This window comes from Brachionichthys hirsutus, chromosome 14 (assembly GCF_040956055.1).
Source record: "Brachionichthys hirsutus isolate HB-005 chromosome 14, CSIRO-AGI_Bhir_v1, whole genome shotgun sequence".
Lineage (NCBI taxonomy): Eukaryota > Metazoa > Chordata > Actinopteri > Lophiiformes > Brachionichthyidae > Brachionichthys > Brachionichthys hirsutus.
Genome location: NC_090910.1, coordinates 9,377,474 through 9,395,200, shown reverse-complemented (window position 1 = coordinate 9,395,200; position 17,727 = coordinate 9,377,474). Strand labels below are relative to the sequence as shown.

At 45.3% G+C, this 17,727-nt stretch overlaps 1 protein-coding gene across 1 annotated transcript in view; it reads left to right on the top strand.

Moving 5' to 3' along the window:
- The window catches only part of si:ch211-285f17.1 (sickle tail protein homolog), a 63,223-nt gene extending 46,859 nt beyond the window's left edge, over positions 1-16,364 (top strand). Inside the window, exons 7-22 of the mRNA XM_068747761.1 lie at positions 1,613-2,394; positions 3,688-3,792; positions 4,230-4,279; positions 5,204-5,343; positions 5,459-5,634; positions 7,504-7,625; positions 8,018-8,165; positions 8,275-8,749; positions 8,949-9,147; positions 9,227-9,510; positions 9,640-9,795; positions 10,094-10,216; positions 11,355-11,435; positions 11,527-13,137; positions 13,658-13,789; positions 14,820-16,364. Of these exons, the coding sequence (XP_068603862.1) occupies positions 1,613-2,394; positions 3,688-3,792; positions 4,230-4,279; positions 5,204-5,343; positions 5,459-5,634; positions 7,504-7,625; positions 8,018-8,165; positions 8,275-8,749; positions 8,949-9,147; positions 9,227-9,510; positions 9,640-9,795; positions 10,094-10,216; positions 11,355-11,435; positions 11,527-13,137; positions 13,658-13,789; positions 14,820-15,335 (5,100 nt within the window). The 3' untranslated portion in view covers positions 15,336-16,364. The remainder of the gene's footprint in view (positions 1-1,612; positions 2,395-3,687; positions 3,793-4,229; positions 4,280-5,203; positions 5,344-5,458; positions 5,635-7,503; positions 7,626-8,017; positions 8,166-8,274; positions 8,750-8,948; positions 9,148-9,226; positions 9,511-9,639; positions 9,796-10,093; positions 10,217-11,354; positions 11,436-11,526; positions 13,138-13,657; positions 13,790-14,819) is intronic.
- Positions 16,365-17,727: the final 1,363 nt, after the last annotated feature.

Sequence of the window (17,727 nt, the reverse complement as noted above, 5' to 3'; positions counted from 1 at the left end):
ACATTTTAAGAAAGATTAAGACTTCCACAGGTGGGACATCTGTTTGGGATTTACAAGTGATGCTTTTGGCCCAGAATTAGTCTTATAAGATTTTGCCGGAATTGGAAAAGCGTTCCAGAGACATTCCTGCACAAGAGGGCAACTTTGGTGTGTGTGTGTGTGCGTGTGTGTGTGTGTTGACACTTTGTGAAAATGGTTTGATGGCCATCCAGTTTTCCTTTTAGCTTTTCTCTTGTTTAATTGAATTAATTGTGGCCAAGTTTTGGGCAATGCGTACTTTTAATGCCAGCAGAAATCTTCCTCTTTTGTGTCCTTTGTTATCACAGCAAGCAACAACACACACACACACACACACACCAGTGCAGGAGAAAAAGAACGGCTGAAAAAGAAGCTGTCAAAATGTCTGCTTTTATTTTAAGAACGTTGCATTCGGTTTGGACTCATTCTCTTATACACTTGCCAGCCGTGAGTCATACCTCATTGGAACAATAGCTTCTTTTTGTTGTTCTTGACAGGAACATGTGTCATAAAACAAGAAAGATGGATTCGATGGATGTGACGTTCCTCAGTGTGTGGACCGTCACATGCAGGAAATGTGTATGAAAAATCATCTCCAGGCTGGAATAATTAGGAGAAAAATGTTGTGTTGTGTAAAAGGAATAGCTTGCAACCCGGAACCGGATAGGCGGGGGAAGATGGATGGATGGATGGATGGACGGATGGATGGATGGACGGTCTAAGCTAGCAGAGTTCACCTGTATGAATCCATATCTATACGCAAAAGTGAGACTAACACATTCCATCGCCACGCAGTCTCAATAGTGATGACAGCAACGCAAAATTAGTCTGGCTGGGTGTTGCATTGTTCTATTTATGGAATATTATTTTTGATATCTTTTTATGTTTTTCCTCTCAAACTAACACCGATGGGGATTTTAATTTACAGGTCATTTGCATACAATACAAAAAGGATTTAAATCAATTGTAGCTGTGTTTTTCACATTCTAACACTGCGGAGACGACAAGAGAGGATTGAGTCGCTGCAGCCGTAAGACTTTCACCTCCTGGTTAAATGTTTTACTTCCAACAGCCTGAGCGCTCATATCTCCTTTAACCTGGAATGCAACCCCAGTGAAAGGAGGTCAGCTTTATTGCATGCTATGGTATGGTATTTATGGGCAGATTAACTGCCTTCAAGCCCTGGAGGTGCACATGCTGAGAAAAAAACAACCGCCATTATAAAATATGGACTTTCCATCAAAATAAGGAATCTTGTGTTGATGCATTGCAATATTGTTTTACAGAAGCCTCTGGGGATAGCATCCAGGGATAGTCGGTCTCCCGAATAACAATTTTCTGCTTCGGGAAAAATCGCTGACTGTCTATTTTCTTTGAACAAAAACCGTGTAAACCGAGTTAGATGGATGTTTTTTTTTTATTTTAAGGGCAACTTCAGTCCAAAAATACAGGATATGTGCAAAATAAGCAGTCGAGGACGCTGTCTCGCTGGCAAAAGTATGCAGGCTGGCTTGAAATTGAAGGGTTTTTATATATGAAAGTTCCAGCTTTCATATTTGTTGGCATATAATATATATCTTTATGCTTTTTCCAGATGCACAACGAGATGGCGCACGCCAGTCGTGACGGCCCTCAACCTCTGAGGCAGCACCCCATGGGTCCGCCGCTGCACCACCCAATACAGGGTGCTCTACCCCCAGCTCCTCACTCCATGCCCCCATCCCCGTCCAGAATCCCATTCGGCCCCCGGCCCAGCTCCATCCCTGGCACTTCCACTATGCCAAGGGAGCGCGTGTCAACCAACTCTCCGGCCCGCTCTAGCTCACCCTGCCCCAGTGCCATCTTGGAGAGGCGTGATGTCAAGCCCGATGAGGACATGGCCGGCAAAAGCCACAGTCTAGCTCGGGGAAATGAGGGCTTGTATGCAGACCCGTACTTGCTGCAAGAGGGAAGAATGAGCTTGGCTTCTTCCCATGGACCACACCCCAACCCTGGTCTTGATGGTCCAGAACATGGTTTGGGATTTCACCGCGCCTCAATACGCTCCACTGGCTCTTACAGCGGGCCCAGCCCCACAGACTCCATGGATCATCCTTCTCTGTACAGGCAGAAGTCCAGAAACAGCCAACTGCCTACTCTGGGCTCCAAGACTCCTCCCCAATCCCCTCACAGGATGACTGAGGTCCGGATGATCGACATCCACGGCATGCCGCCTCATAGCGTTCCCATGGAGCGGAGCTCACCCGTCCGCCAGTCCTTCAGGAAGGAGGAAGCGGCCGGGACCAAGCCCCGGAGCAACATGGGATCGCCTGTTGTTGTAGACCTCCAGGGTCACCTCCAAGGGCCAATCCCGCCTGCCGCTGACCATCAGACACGGTAAGAACCAAAGGGGGGTCCCAGATGTTCCCTCGTATGGGCTGGATGGATCATTCTAATTAAGATGAAGTCATTGCATGGAAGCATGGACTAACTCCTGTATCCCAGTCTCATCCTAACTGCGAGCTGCCGGTTTTGATCCTGGGCTCTGACTGTTTCATCATTCATGACTGAAGGGGGGGGGGGGGGGGGGAAACATCGAACCCAGAATGTATGCGTTTCAGGTGCAAAGCCAACGGCTTATCTGACCATTGTTTTCAGAGTTTCATATTCAGACTCTGGAGCTCACAGTGTTGATTATTGTAGCAATGGGATAGCGTCTGGCGATCCCCACCAAGCCACTGTATATTTTTCCCCTTACCCTTGTGACGATTGTTCCAGTCCCTCTGGAGAGTCCATTCAGGTTGGATAATCCAGCAGACATTGTGATACCTGCATGGGCAAGGTTGGTCCACTTTCACTGAGAGCACATAAACACGAAATCCACTACCAGGAGGGACGCTTGCAGAGGCCATATGAATGTGCAATCGGCCAATCAGACCAGGTTGGATCAACTTCCACCGTAAACACCTTAGCAACAGTGCAGGAATGTGAACGGACACGTCCTGAATGCCACTTTCAAAATAAACACTCCCCAACTCGGACTGCTGCCACAGAATTGACTCTTGTGGATTTTTGGAGCGTGAGGCTGAAGCTACGCCGTGTTGTGTTTGTCTTTTTCGTCGGAACGCACGTCCAAAACGGCATTCGCCGTCACTCCTTTGTGTTTCGCTGGCAGCAAATCCTCAATATAAATGGCGTCTGACAACAGACGTTATTCTCTTTTCTGTCCTCCAGGCTCAGCAACCAATTTGGGAGAGAAGTCTCTCCTTTGCCCCCTCTGGTGTTGGCTCTCTTCAGGCACTGTCATTTCCCAATTGTCCTTTCATCCTCTTTTAAGAGCTCTCCACTTTATCCACACACAAAAAAAAACCCCAACGATATTGCTTGAACGCCCCTCTGCCCCCACCCTAGGGTTGTTTTCTTCTCGAGTTTTAAATCGAGTTTTCTCTCTTTCTGCGAATCGGCACCTCTGCTCTTGCGCTCTTAATCAGAAACATCTTAAATTAGGATGTTATTGCAAAACAGTCTCCATTGTGTAACTCCATGAAATGACTTTTAGGTAACTGAGACGTTCCTGTCCTTTTTGCAGCGCTCTCGTTCTAATTCTGAGGTTGATATCTTCTTGGGTGGCAGCGGGAACATCCAATAGGCCTCCAGTGTTGAAAGTAGCATTTTCTAATGTTTCTGCAGAGAGCGAATGAAGGCAATGGAGCACCAGATTGCCAGCTTGACTGGTCTTGTTCAGCATGCACTTTTAAAGGGGTCAAACGCTAGTGGCACCAAGGAGCCTGTGAGGTAAGCAATCGCACTGTGGAGTGATGCATCAGGGGGGTGGAATGGAGTTTCAAAATAAAAGCCTGCTTGTCCAGGCAGCGTCGGGGGGGGGGCATATAATGGCCATAACAAAGGTCGCTATCTAGGTTAAAGGTCGCTATCTAAGGTTAAAGGTCGCTATCTCAGGTTGATCTGGCTGCATTCGCTCCATGTCTGTGAATGCACTGGATTGGTGCGTTTCTCTTATATGCCGATTAGCTTGTTAACATTATTAACATCATTGTTCGTCAGTATTTTCCATCATACTTTGTTGTTTTTTGTTTGCTCTTACTAATACTAACTTGTTGTTCTAAACCGTCCCAAAATGTGTTGTTGTTGTTGTTGTTGTTGTTGTTGTTTCCCCCCCCCCCCCCTCACAATGAAAAATCTTGATGATGTCATGTCTTCTTTGGCTGCAGTGAGAGACCTCCAAAGACCTCGTCTCCAGCCCACAGCGCGCATAGTTCAGGTGCGTTGTTCGTTCTCGTGACTTCCTATTGTATAATAAACGGTTTTCAGGATTGGTTCATGTGTCTTGCAATCCTCCCCCCCCCCCCCATCTTTCACGGGGATCTACTTGTTGTTTTGCATGAGAGAATCTACAAAACATACCATACCAGATTGAGACATAACACAAGAGACATAAGCGGCGCATTTCCCCACTCAAAATGTCTTCATTGTCACCACACAGTCTGCACTTATTCTGATGGACATTGTGTCCCGGAGGCCAATAGTAATACCAGCAGCACACAATGTAACCAGTACTTCAGGTCTAGGCAGCTGTCAGATAGACAACAAAGAAGAGAGTTTTGGGATTATGAAGACAAAGGCTTGTTCTTTTACTGTCTCTTTGTGCCAACTGGGTTTAGCAGTTGGAACATTCCTCCTCGCCTCTTGTGTCATTTCTTAAACAAGGTCGAAGGATTATTCCCTGAGATTACAAAATTCAGATATTCTCATTTGCATCAAGAGATAAGCAACAAGCCATCCTGTCTTAGTGTTATTTTTCCATCTGAGGTTAACTGACCACTTGGTCTGGTTTCAACTGCAAATAAAGTACCGGTAACTTATTTATTTTAATGAGTGAACTAAATTCACCCTTGGATGACCTCTATTCTATAGAGTAAAGGTCAGTAAAGGTCATTCAAGTCATGCTTGTTGGCCATCGTTTTCTTGCCATAACCTCTCATGGCTTTGGGGTTTGCAAGTTTCTCTCTATCTCTAGCCATGAGTAAGATGCAGCCGGTGATGATGATGATGATGATGAACATGTCTTTCCAGGCATGAATTCATGTGAATGAAAATAAGACGTGTCTTTGTCGCTGTCTGCTGAGGTGTAGTTTTTCACGCGCCAACATATTATTATTATCTGATTGTTTTTCCACCAATTCAGGCGGTTCTCCCATTTTGGGTCCCAAGAGCAATGCATCTCCGACGGACAAGGTCACGGTTCCGCTTAAAGTCAACCTCGTGCAGTTCAGGAAGAATGTTTCTGACCTCAGGATGCAACTGCATCAGATGAGACAACTTCAGGCAAGACCCCTTTCTCCTTCTTTAATCATTTCACGTGTTGGTATCTATTACTGTAATCTTTTGTAAATTGGTCTTCTGATACTTCATGTCCCCCCCCCATGTGCATCCCCCACAGCTCCAGAACCAAGAGGCATTACGAGCCCATCTAAAGCGGGCAGAGCAGGAGATCAGTGTTAAACTCACGGAGGCCATGCGGGGTCTGGAGGACCCTGTCCAAAAGCAGAGAGCTTTGGTAGACGAGGACAGGCACAAGTACTTGGGTCTGGAGGAGCGTGTCGTCACGCAACTCGGGTAAGGGGGCATAAAGGGGTGGCCCATTTCTGTACGTCTCGTACGTCATAGAATTAAACTGGACATCTGGTGTGACTGCTGATGTGTATGGTGTAAATTATATTTCTATTTACTATTTAGTATTTGGAAAACGTATTTTTTGCCTGGTTTGCACTTCCGTGTTGGCATTTGACCATCTTTTCCTTGGGGGGGAAGTTTAGTTGTGACTCCGCCCTCAACTCTCGCTGGAGTTACTCTACCTTGTCCTAGCTTTGTGAAGCACGGACAAGCTCCGCCCACGGTGCACGGGAACACAAGCTGCAGAGCAGAGCATTGATCAGGATGGGGGGAAACACATAAAACAATAAAAGACACTTACTGAAATGAATCAAGTGCACATAAAAAAACCTGCATAGACTCCTCGAGCAAAGTCTTTAATGCCTTTCTTTTCTCCCTCCGAAGGAACGGCCGTTTCCCAGCCGTTCCTTCGGAGGGAGGCGTCGTCTATCCACATGAGCACAAATGATTTTCCCCAGCAGCAGGGGCATTATGTCCTTGGGTGAACATTTTCTCTCTCTCTCTTTCTTGTCGTTTGTTTCTTTGTTGGTTTGTAAATGGATTTAAAGCACATTTGGTTGTTTTGCATTCATTATTGGATGTTTATTATCAGGGATTTTACCGTTCGAGGCGATTTAGCAAGCACCCATGCGACTCCAGTCAAGGTGCTTCCATTCTTAGGAAATCCCCAAAAGGCTTAATTTTGTTTTAATGCTATTCACTTCTATACTTTCGACAAGCCAACACCTTCCAAATTGCAGCTCACAGGTTTCTACAGGCAGTGCCCGCCTCTCAGCAGACAAGAACAATGGACACAGCTGTCTGGTTAAATTCTTTCAAACCTGCCCGAATCTCACGTTCCTCATCTCGGGAGCCGCAACGTAATGTTTTTTATTTTTTTATTTGACTGTTTACAGGCGAGGTCGATCAAAAATACTCTCAATAAACACTGAAAGCAGCTCACGGAGGCAGGATCACGGAAAATGTGCAAGTCAGTCGATTAAACTCGCTGTTACCTTTGGTATCCAGCCAGCTGTGAGGCAGCGAGACATGGCTGCCGGCCCTTAAAATATAAACCGTGGGGTAATTAGGGCTGTCGGCTTTTACGACCAGTGGGAGGCGGCGTGTTGATATGCAGGAGTGCAACCTTTCATAAGCTGTAAGGACACATTTTCTTATGACTCCCTGTCAACAACAGACGCTGTCTAATAATTAACATTTATGGTAATCCGAGGGCGAGCACACATGAAAAACAAGGAAATGAGTTAGAGCAAGGAGTTTTACGTTGTTGTTATAACGTCACTCAAATTGATACACGTATTAATGAGATGCATTATCTCTAATTTTGTCTTAAATGGAAAACACATTACTTTTTCCCCCCTCATCTGTTTTCAATCTGCCCCCCCCCCCCCACACACACACACACACACGTTGCCATCACCTCGTTTCCCCTGCAGGGTACAATTCTTCTGAAGAAGCTTGATCACTTAAAAAATAAGCCTTCATTGGGTTTGCAAGGATTTGTGGTTTTCTATGTATAACGTAAACAGTCATTTAAAGCAATCTTTAGGCAGGAACGTGAACTGCATTGTGGGAAGGTTTTACTGTTGTTGTTCATTCTTGTACATATATTTTCAACGATACAACGTCTGACTTTTGACACTTTGCTTTTAAGATAACTGATTGTGTTCTGCCCCCTGCTGTTTACATTTTAGCCTTCATGCCCATGAGAGAATCGGCTCGAAATAATTTTCTCATGAGTTTTCATTTTTGCCATTCTCTGTGAGAAAACTCTTTGTCCTCTTCACTGTGCCTTGTTTGTTGTGTCTGCAGCGAGCTGGAGCAGTATGTAGTGTCTCTGCAGAAAGACTCGCGCAGAGCCGTGACCCTGAAGGACGTGGAGGACGGCGCGGTGACTCTGAGGAAAGTGGGCGAATCTCTGGCAGGGCTCAAAGGTGCGTTGAAATATCCGTCTGTGTACATCCCTTATGTGCTGTCAGTTTTCCAGATTAAATAACGTCATTACCGTTATAAAAATCATATTTCTATGATAAATGCGGTTTATCAGATATGATGGATGTTCCTCCACACTCCATAAATCTGTATCAATAATCTCAAAGGTTATGTCATCAGTTAATTGATCAATAAAGTTATCCCTTTTGGAGATTTATCGTGGATTGCTCTACTTAAATGAGAGGGTATTTGAGAAAATGTAAATAATATTCTCAGAAATAAGTGTTTCAAATTATAAAATAAAACTTCTTGAATGAATTGACTTTCAAAATTAGATGAGTCAATAAATATTTCAAGCAATAACTGGAGCGATTCCTCTGTGTGTTTCCTTTAGGAGAGTTCCCGGCCCTGCAAACAAGAATGCGATCTGTGCTCCGGGTCGAGGTGGAAGCTGTCAAGTTTTTGAAGGAGGAGCCTCATAAACTGGACAGCATGCTGAAGCGGGTCAAGAGCCTGACGGACACACTCAGCAGCCTGAGAAGGTAGCCGAAAAAAATAGATAGAAAGAGGCTAACTTTAGGTGCGGTCTATTTCACTGAATTAATTAGCTGCACGCACCATTTTGATATATCACTAACTTCCTCCATGCAGATGCGCTACTGAGGGCCATCAGAAGGCGCCTGATTCTTCCACTCATGTCACGACGACCGACGGCCCTCCAGCAGCCGCAGCAGATACCCAAGCATCCCCCCAGCCTAGTTCCACCTCAGCCCAGCTGGAGCCCCAGACCTCGACCCTCAGATCAGAGGTAATGCCTTCTTCTCCGGTGGTCATCCATCACGTCCAGAGCTCCCCGGTCTTCATGCAGCAGTCCCAGCAGTCTGCGGCCTTGACATCGCAGCCCAGTCCGCCACTCACTCCCAGCCCCTCCCACACGCCTAGTCCCAATCCCAGCAAAGGTCAAGGCCGGGACTCTCCCAATGGGGCAGCCTTGGATCAACCAAATCATAAGAAAACAAATGGGAATGCAGGAAATAATGGAAACGGCACTGCCAGTCAAGTTCTTGTCATAGAGGAGCTCCAGATCAGTCGGGACAAGAGCAAGAACCGAGCGCTGTCTATTGAGGTATGTTTGACGACCTGCGTGTTTTTCATCAAGTGCAATAAAGTTGTGGAAATATTCTCTGGCTGTAATTAGCATTCCTGCAAATATCAACATGTTGTAATATTTGTTGCTTCAGAAATACAATTCTCTGACCCAGCTCACCTTAAACTTCTAGAAACGTTGTGCATGTAATTATCTCTCTCTCTCTTTCACGCTGCAGGCCGCAGAGAAGGAATGGGAAGAGAGGAGGCAAAGCATGGGACATTATGATGGGAAAGATTTTGAGAAGGTCCTCCAGGAGGCCCAGGCCAACATGATGAAGGGCATTCCCAGTCTCGATGTTGATGAGAGTCCTGGTCTCGCCCTTGCTGCCGCTGCAGAACAAGCAGACGCCCACACACTAGTGGGATCGCCATCAGGTAAGCATGCGACACAAATGTGCCCTCAACTCTTTATTTTTAATATGGAGGGTCCTTATGTCTGTTATTTTGATGACAGAGGAGCCACGGTCTGAACCTCACTCAGACAAAACGGTGAAAAAAGGGCCCGAGAAACCTCCAAAGCCTGTGATGGAAAAACCAGCTAAACCGACACTGGAGAGACCCTCCAAGAGCGCCGCCAAGCCTGCGTCCACTGACGGCGCCAAGCAAGCGTCTGAAAAGCTCAACAAGTCGCCGCCACCACCTCCTCCAAGGAAGACCTTTCCCAGCTCGAGCTCAGGCATGACCACGACTCGCTCCGGCGAGGTGGTCTTCATCAGGAAAGAGTCCGTGACCACTCAGGTCAGTCTGCGGCTGAAGAATAAGGGCATACTTCTCTGAAACTTTCAGCTTTTGGTGTCATACACTTTATATTTTGGGGGATTTTTCATGCTCTTGTATGACAATGCCGTACAATTTCTTTTTTTAAAGGAAGCTGAAGGGGACGCTCCACCTGCTGCTCCACAGACCAAACCCACCAAGGCTCCTCCAGAAAGCAAGGTGAAGCCAGCCACCCCTCCCCCTGTCGCTGCTCCTGTTCCTGGAGAAGAGGAGGACGAAGGGCACAAGATCATGGCAGAACTCCAGGTTCGAAAAGCGCTCACACACACACACACACACCCACCTACCTGTATTCAGAGCGCTTAAACGACAGGCTTTCACTGAATTTGTCTGGTGGGCTCCTCCGGGTGAGGTTTGCCCATCCCCCCCCCATGGTGCTTGACTTCTCCCAACGTCGACAACGAAGAGCAGTGTCACTGACTGCTTGATTCTGTCCTGTCACAGTTTGGGGTTTTACAGTTGCGGCAAAGCTGACGACACGCAGAACGTTCCTTCTTCAAAACCTCTTTCCTCGTTTTCCCCTTCACTGTTTTCCATTCTTTAGGTTTTCCAGAAGTGCTCAGTTAAGGATATGGGGGTGAAAAACTCTGTAGAACCCACCCCTCGAATTGAGCCACAAGTCAGGGAAATAAGACCCGGGGTGTTATCGCCCCTCAAAGAGAAGAAGGTAACATTGACGTCGCCGTGCAGCTACTCGGCTGCCCGCCTGCCTCTGTCAGCTGGATCTGCTCTGTCTTAACGCTTCCACGGGTTTTGCACCCCTTGCTTTCGCTCAAGAGAAACCCCCTAACATCCACCTCCAAAGCGACCCTTCTTTGGCTGCCTCTGTTTCCTCCCCCTCCTGCAATTCTGCTGGATTTCACACCTTTGAATATCTGAGGATTTAAAGTCAGCTTAAAGTGAAGCCTCTGGAAAGACGCTCCGTCTTCCGAACCAGACAATGATGTGTTTTCTGCTGCCAATTCAATCCAACCAAGTTGTCTTGTCCTCCAGATCAATAAAGACCTCGGCACTGTATTCTGCAGGCAATTCAATAGTCTTGTGTCTTTCTTTAAATGGAGCGTCAATAGAGCAAATTTCTTTAAAAAAAAAGAAAATGAAAATTGAGCAAAAGCTACAAATTTAAACTCAGTGTGGCGACGCAGCTTGTTTTCGCAGACTTGGTTCACTTGAGGTCAGTGTGGCCGCTTTGCATGCTGCTTTACCACATTTAAAGCTTCACTGGTTGCTTTCTTTTCTGTTTCTCTGTGCCTTTCACTTCATTTCACGACGCTTTCTCAGCTTTATGCCTATATTAACCATATTAACCCTGTACTTCTGAAATAACACACACATGTAATTGGATTTTTGTCATATATCTTGTTTGTAAAAAATAAAAAAAAATCTACTTCACAACCAAGTTTTAAAAGCCTGCAGTCTAAAACTGCTCTGTCGCCATTAAACCAATTAGAGGCAGAGTAAACTCGTAGTTTCTGTAAAGAATTAAAGAAATACACATTAATTAATATTGTAAAGGAGTTTTTTTCATTAAACCGTGTACTGTATGAACGCGACAGGACACGGGATATAAAGGTCAACACAAAAATTGGTAGAGCGATGGAGAGACCAGAAGGAAACAAGTAGCTGATTTGTCTGCTGAAAATATAAAAAAATTCTGTAAATGACTTGCTGTCACCTTGTCGAAGGTCAATTTTGCAATTTTGACTGGATGCTCCCGGCGTTCCGTATGGAAATGCACAGTTAATCAACAGCGGCCTGACACGCCCAGTTGCACAGTAATATTATTCCCTCACGCACTTTCCTAGCAGAGCTCAGAACCCGGTCGAGACGATAAAGATCCAGACACGGATGAAAATGGCAACACGACTGTCCGCCAGAGCCAAGGGGTATGTCAGATTCTGTGCAATACTTTCATTTAGCGTAATCTATGCTCTGTATTTTTGAGAGATTTTAAGCAGCTACTTCTTTGTTTCTCAGGTAATATACTATTTAACTGGCCAGATTCCCAAAGAACAACAACCCCCACCAGGAATGGAGGAAACGCCCGAACCTCGAGAACCCGCGCAGCCTTCATCACAGGTGTCAAATGTCAATGTTAATGACAATTCTCCAAGCCAGCAGCAGCAGCCGCCGCCGCCATTGTCTCCACCACCAAAATCACCTCCGCCAAAATCCCCTCCTCCGATATCACCAAAACCTGTGGGACTGAAATTCAAACTACCAAGGAAGCAAGTAAGACGGTCGGAATCCTTGAGGACCAGCACGGAAATGGAAAAGGGAGACATTCGTAACAGAATTAACACTGAAAAGAAAAGAAAAGTATCGGCGCTACATGTTTCCTCAAGTAAAAATGCAACTCCCGGGCCGGAGGCAGCGACAACAAGCAATAGCGTAAAAGAAGGTACTAAAAGTGTTGTTGCCCCTCCGGAAAAGGCTCCGAGTGAGGACACCAATTCCAACAGTCTGGAGGGGGACGATGAGGCAAGCCTCAGTCCTGATTTACCCGGAGAAGAGGCGCCTCCACCCCCTGACAACATAGCATTTATGATCACCAACACCAAAGTGCAAGCCCTGTCTTGCGGCGAGTACCAGGAACTGGTCAATACCAAGAAAGGAAGTGTCCAGACTGTCACTGTGGGCACGAGCGTAAGCTGGGGGGATGCCCCTACCGATCCCACGGGTCCCGGGGAGAATTGCTTCAGCAAGAAGCCCGTCATCATCATCTTTGACGAGCCCATGGACATCCGCTCCGCTTACAAACGCCTGTCTACCATCTTTGAATGCGAGGAGGAATTAGACAGGATGCTAGCAGAGGAGCGAATCGACGAGGAGAGCGAGGAGTCAGACACGGAGAAGATCGGCGGGCCGCAGGTAAAAGCCGGAGCGGCCGAGGTGGTGGGCGGCGAAAAGGTCAGCTCTTCGCGAGTGGCTGCGGACCATGTCAGTCTATCATCCTCATCGTCTTCGTCAGACAATGGAGTTAACTTAGAGTCGAATGGTGACCCCAAGCAGGACGGCAAGAAAAGGTTCAAGCTCAAGTTCCCGAAGAAGCAACTGGCTGCACTCACCCAGGCGATTCGCACCGGCACCAAGTCGGGCAAGAAGACTCTGCAGGTGGTCGTGTATGAGGATGAGGAGGAGAGCGACGGCACTATCAGGCAGCACAAGGAGGCGACGAGATTTGAGATCGCACGTTCGAAATCCTTAGCCGATTCTCCCAGAGCGGCGGGCGCCGCGGTGCTGACGAGGCAGAACTCTGACTCCCTTTGCAGGACCAATGAAATCAGGAAGAACACCTACAAGACACTGGACAGCCTGGAGCAGACCATCAAGCAGCTGGAGACCACTATCAGTGAGATGGGGCCTCACTCCCCGACCGAGCCAGCGGGCACGGAGGAATCTCAAACGGGGAATGGGAAAAGCTCAGAAGGGGCGGGGCTGAAAAGGTCTTCGTCTCTCCCTACCTCTAGAGGGGCGGGCTTAACGGCGCTCGGCAAAAAGTCACTGCAGAAGAAGATTAAGCCTCAGCTGCTCCCCCGCCCTGTAGTCATCCCCACGACCCCCAGCGCCCCCAGCACCGTGCAGCAGGTCTCTTTCTAGCTCTCGTTGCTCTTGGAGGCTTTGGGTCCTTCCTTTTCAGTTTAAAACCTACTTTTTGTTTTGCTCCAAACTCTAACCACTGAAATCCTGAAATGATTAATCCACTCCACAGGTGCTTGGAAACATTGGAAATGCCCCCCCCACATTGTGAAATCATGACCCGTGACATGATTGCGGTGGCATTTTGTTGGGTTCCTGGCTGCCGTGTCCCGCCTTCAGTTCATTGCTAAAAACTCCAAGGTTTTCAGCAAGTGGTGAACGCCTCCTCAGAGACACTCTCACGATAGTCACTCCTTTATATCTTCCTAATTCCTGACTGCATGTACTGTGTCGTGACTTAGGGTCTCACTGGGTGCATGCTCTGTCATTGGTGTTGATCATTGAGGTGTTAAATGAGGCTCTTTGACCTGTTGCCGCCCTGAATTTTCATACTTCCTATTTGTGTGTGTGTGCTTTCTTTCTTTTGTTTTATTTCTTCTTTTTGTTTTTCATTTGGATCCCCTTGCAGAACACCAGTGTCGCGTCCCCTACTAGTCGGATGCCCGTCCCTTTGTCTGCGAAGTCCAGGCAGTCGCCGGGGACTACCGACAAAACGGGGAAACAGCAAAAGCTGCAGGACGCTCAGAGGCAGTTCCGACAGGTAGTTTTACTGTAGGGCCTTAAACCCGAGACTAGAGGGAACAAAACACGTAGCGATTGAAGACATGAGACATACCTACCAAAGCTGTGAGCTGTGACGTGATAAAGATAAAGTCACCCTGTGGAGCTGTTGATGTTTCTCTCGACCAGAAGGCATGCTTGACTCTTGACTGTTACCCCTTAACATCACTGTACTGTATGGCTTTTTGCATGTCCACACTGCTCGCTGGTTTCACTGTGTTGGTGACTAAACAAAACAAAAAGGAAAAATGTTGAAGAAGAATGGAATCCTCTCCTGTCATCATTCCTCCCGTTCCCATCACAGCTGAGTTCCTAAACCGTGTTTTCAAATGCCGGGAGGCTTATTGGCTATGAAATACAACCCTCACTGACATTTTTGCCTATGCATCCTCCTCCTCCTCCTCCTCACAATGCACCTCTGCTCAAATCCCAATATTGTTGCATAGCTTCTTAACCTCACAATGAAATATTTCCTTAAACCCAAAAGACCTCGCCACAACTCACCATCTTGCACCGTCAGTTTCAGTGGAACGCTGGCCCACATCGCCCGTCTGCTATCACTCTTCAGTCTCCTAACCCCGTTTCCCCAATTCTCTTCAGTCTTGCGTCTCTGCCTTGTGAAATTTCCCAGACAGCCCCTTTTTTTTTTACGATGAATGACGACCCCCCCCCTCTCTCTCTAACACCCGGCAGCCTGTAACGACGCCCCTCCTGTCTGCCGTCACAGTGTCCTAACCCCTGCAAGTAATCTGTTTAATGGTAACATGTCTCATGTGTCTCAGCGTTTGTGTAACATTGTTAAAACATAGCTTCGATATTTGTTGTTGGTTTTTTTTTGGTGTCTTTTAGTTGTGTATTAATGTTTGTGTAGTGGTTACCTGTTTCTGTGTATATAACTTGTAGTTTTTTGTTTTTTTTTAAACATCGTCTTACCTTTTTTTATGTGTATTATTTGATCAAATTTCTTTCTTTTTGACAACCGGTGTTTGTTTTGGCATTTCTGTTTGCAGGCTAACGGAAGTGCTAAAAGAGTGGGAGGGGATCATAAAGCTGCTTCCCCTACTATACCCATCTCTAAAATTCCTGCTTTTTATCCGAGCTCTGCTAAAGGCAGTCCCCAGTCTGCACAAATCTCAGATGCTACTAACCCAATTAACCATTCCTCCTCCTCCTCCTGTTCCTCTGTGACAAAGTCCTCCACCCTGTCCTCTCTCGCCCCTCGTTCCGGTTCCCTACCCTCGTCCCACATCCCCTCCCTGTCTAACGGATCCCTCAAACTCCCCACACCCTCACCGCACGCAGGTAAACCTCTCTCGTTTTCCTCGCAGAATCAGAATGGTCGAGTGCACTCCTCCGCTTCATTTTCCTCATCCTCCCCCTCCCCTCTGTCGCCCACACCTCTGGGCCCAGGTGGAAAGAGCATCCGCACCATACACACCCCCAGCTTCACCAGCTACAGGTCCCACAACGGCAGCAGCGGCAAATCCTGTATCCCAACAGCCACAGCAGCTAAGGACACCGCCTAGCCCCTTTATTGCCCCTCTGGCTTAACGCCGGTCAGGTAGACCTGATCATATGTCATTTTATATTGGTTTGGTTTGTTGTTTCATTTTTATTTTTTTTGTAAGTATTAAGCGATGCACTCTCACAATTTATGTTTCTTTTGACACTGGCATTCTCACAGCATTTTTTTTTTCTTTCAAGGTGTACTGTTGTGACAAAAATATTTTATAATGGAATTTAGAAAAAAATGTTTGTAGTTTTACCACTTCACAGTGGAAGGCTCTCAGCGGTGTTGAAAATCTATTTTTCTTCTGTAGCTATGAATAGAAAATACAGAGTTGGTGTACAATCACAAATTACCATGTAAAAAAAAATGTTGTTTTATTTTTGAAAGCAGATTGAATAACCATAGAATATTAAAATTTCTATATTTCTTATGTTGCCAGACATTCAGCTCAGCCCTTGTATATGCCTTTTACTAATGTAAACGCAATGTATACGTGCATTTTAAAGTGGAATTTATTGGTAACTTCTGTATTGCCTCGTGTTTCACTGCTATTCTAATTTACAGAATTACGAAACTGGTATCATGAGTAGTACAGGTTTTCATTTTGGTGTGCCTATCTGCCAAAGTTGTACAATGACTAACTTCAGGCCCAGCCCACTCACAGGATTTTGGGGGAATTTTCATGCGTGATGGCTCAAGTGTTGACCTCAGTCTTTCCACTGCTGGTCTCGGTTTGTTAAGTTAACGTGTATTGTTGTCTAAATGTAAACCATACTAATGATGAATTGGTTCTACATGTACATAGATGCTTCTAAGAAAATAAGTAGTTTTTGTTTTTCTTAACATACCAAAGTTTATTTGTTTGCATGCCTTTCAAATACTTTAGGAGAGTGGCGTTAAAGAAGAATTATGTTTGCACAAATAGATTTGTAAATATCTGGTTTTCCTCATTTTTGTAAAGCTTTAAATCATACTATAAGTGAGTAATGTGGTAAAGACAAAATTGTGTTGGTTTAGCAAAAAATAAAGACTTGCATGCTTGTAATGCATGGAGTGTCAGTGTTTTATTATCAGTTTCTAGCGTCCTGTTAAATACCCTGTGACATCTCTGTGTGTTTGTGTGTGTATAAATATATTTATATACAGTATACCGTATATGGAAGTGGCGATGTATCACACAACAGAGATTGTATCTCTGTATAACTAAAGATTAGTTATGCTTGACTACAAACGTATAGTATCGTTTCGGAAACTTTGACCTCAAAGTACTGATTTTATACAATTATTGGGTCAGTATAATTAAAACTAAGAGACGTTATCTAAAAACTAGACAACACACTTTTTTCAAAAAGTATTTCATTTAATTAATGTCTCATTTGGCTATTCTTTTTTAATCATTTATAAACTTTCAGGAAGGTCTGAACAATTGTAGGTCCTCTGGTTCATATGTTGATCTTTACTAGCATTATAACCAAAACACTGTTCTTGTTAGTGCTATCGTGTCAAAATGAGAAAAATAAATCAATAAAAAAATTATAATGGCAAAATATTATTATTATTTGCAATTGAACTTGTTAAATTTCAGTCGTTCGTTAATTGGCTTGATTTTTAAAATGTATTTGTAAACGCATTGTAGTTTCTTTGTAATTGCTTTACTTCGAAGTAAGCGAGCAGGGAAAAAAAGACTTATTAAGTTTGTCCTGTGTGAGCACCCGTAACATCGACTTGTTACCAAGGCAGCCAGGAAGAAGCTGGAAGGGCAGCGGACGGTAAGGCCATTCTTGTTTGCTTGAATTGGCTTGAAATGTTTTAACAAAATTGAAATTTTCGTCAACATTTCATCGAAACTAAAGTATGTTTATTTATTTATGGAGTCTGTTTGCGCCGGTAAATTCCGTGGCGGGTGTGTTGAACGGCTATTTGTTATTATCCCATGTTATGCTAGCACTAGCTGAATAAGTAGCTAGCAAAAGGTGTCAAATTGACCAAATCCGTAGTTGGGAGCGCTTCTTAAAAAGTAACATCAGGATAAGATGTTGCTTTTGTTAAAGAACAAGTTAGTTAGCCTTGTAGATTTAGGGTAGCCAAACAGCTAGCCAAACACGCTTGGCTAGCTGTTTTGCTTATGTGGTACATCAATCATCTATCAAATCCCGGACCGAGGAGGTCGCCCTAATAAGTTCCATATTTATCCATATTTGACATACTGTAACATAGTTTGGGCTGTTTCACACTCATCACACCTTAATCAGATACTCTTAATTCAGAAAAGATTCTTGAGAATGATTTCAAACTCTAACAATCGAGCACCATCTGCTCCTTTATTTAACAAATTTAAACTTTTGTCTATTTTTTCTATGAATATGCTTCAAACATGTCTGTTTATGTTTAAATTCATTCACTATAAA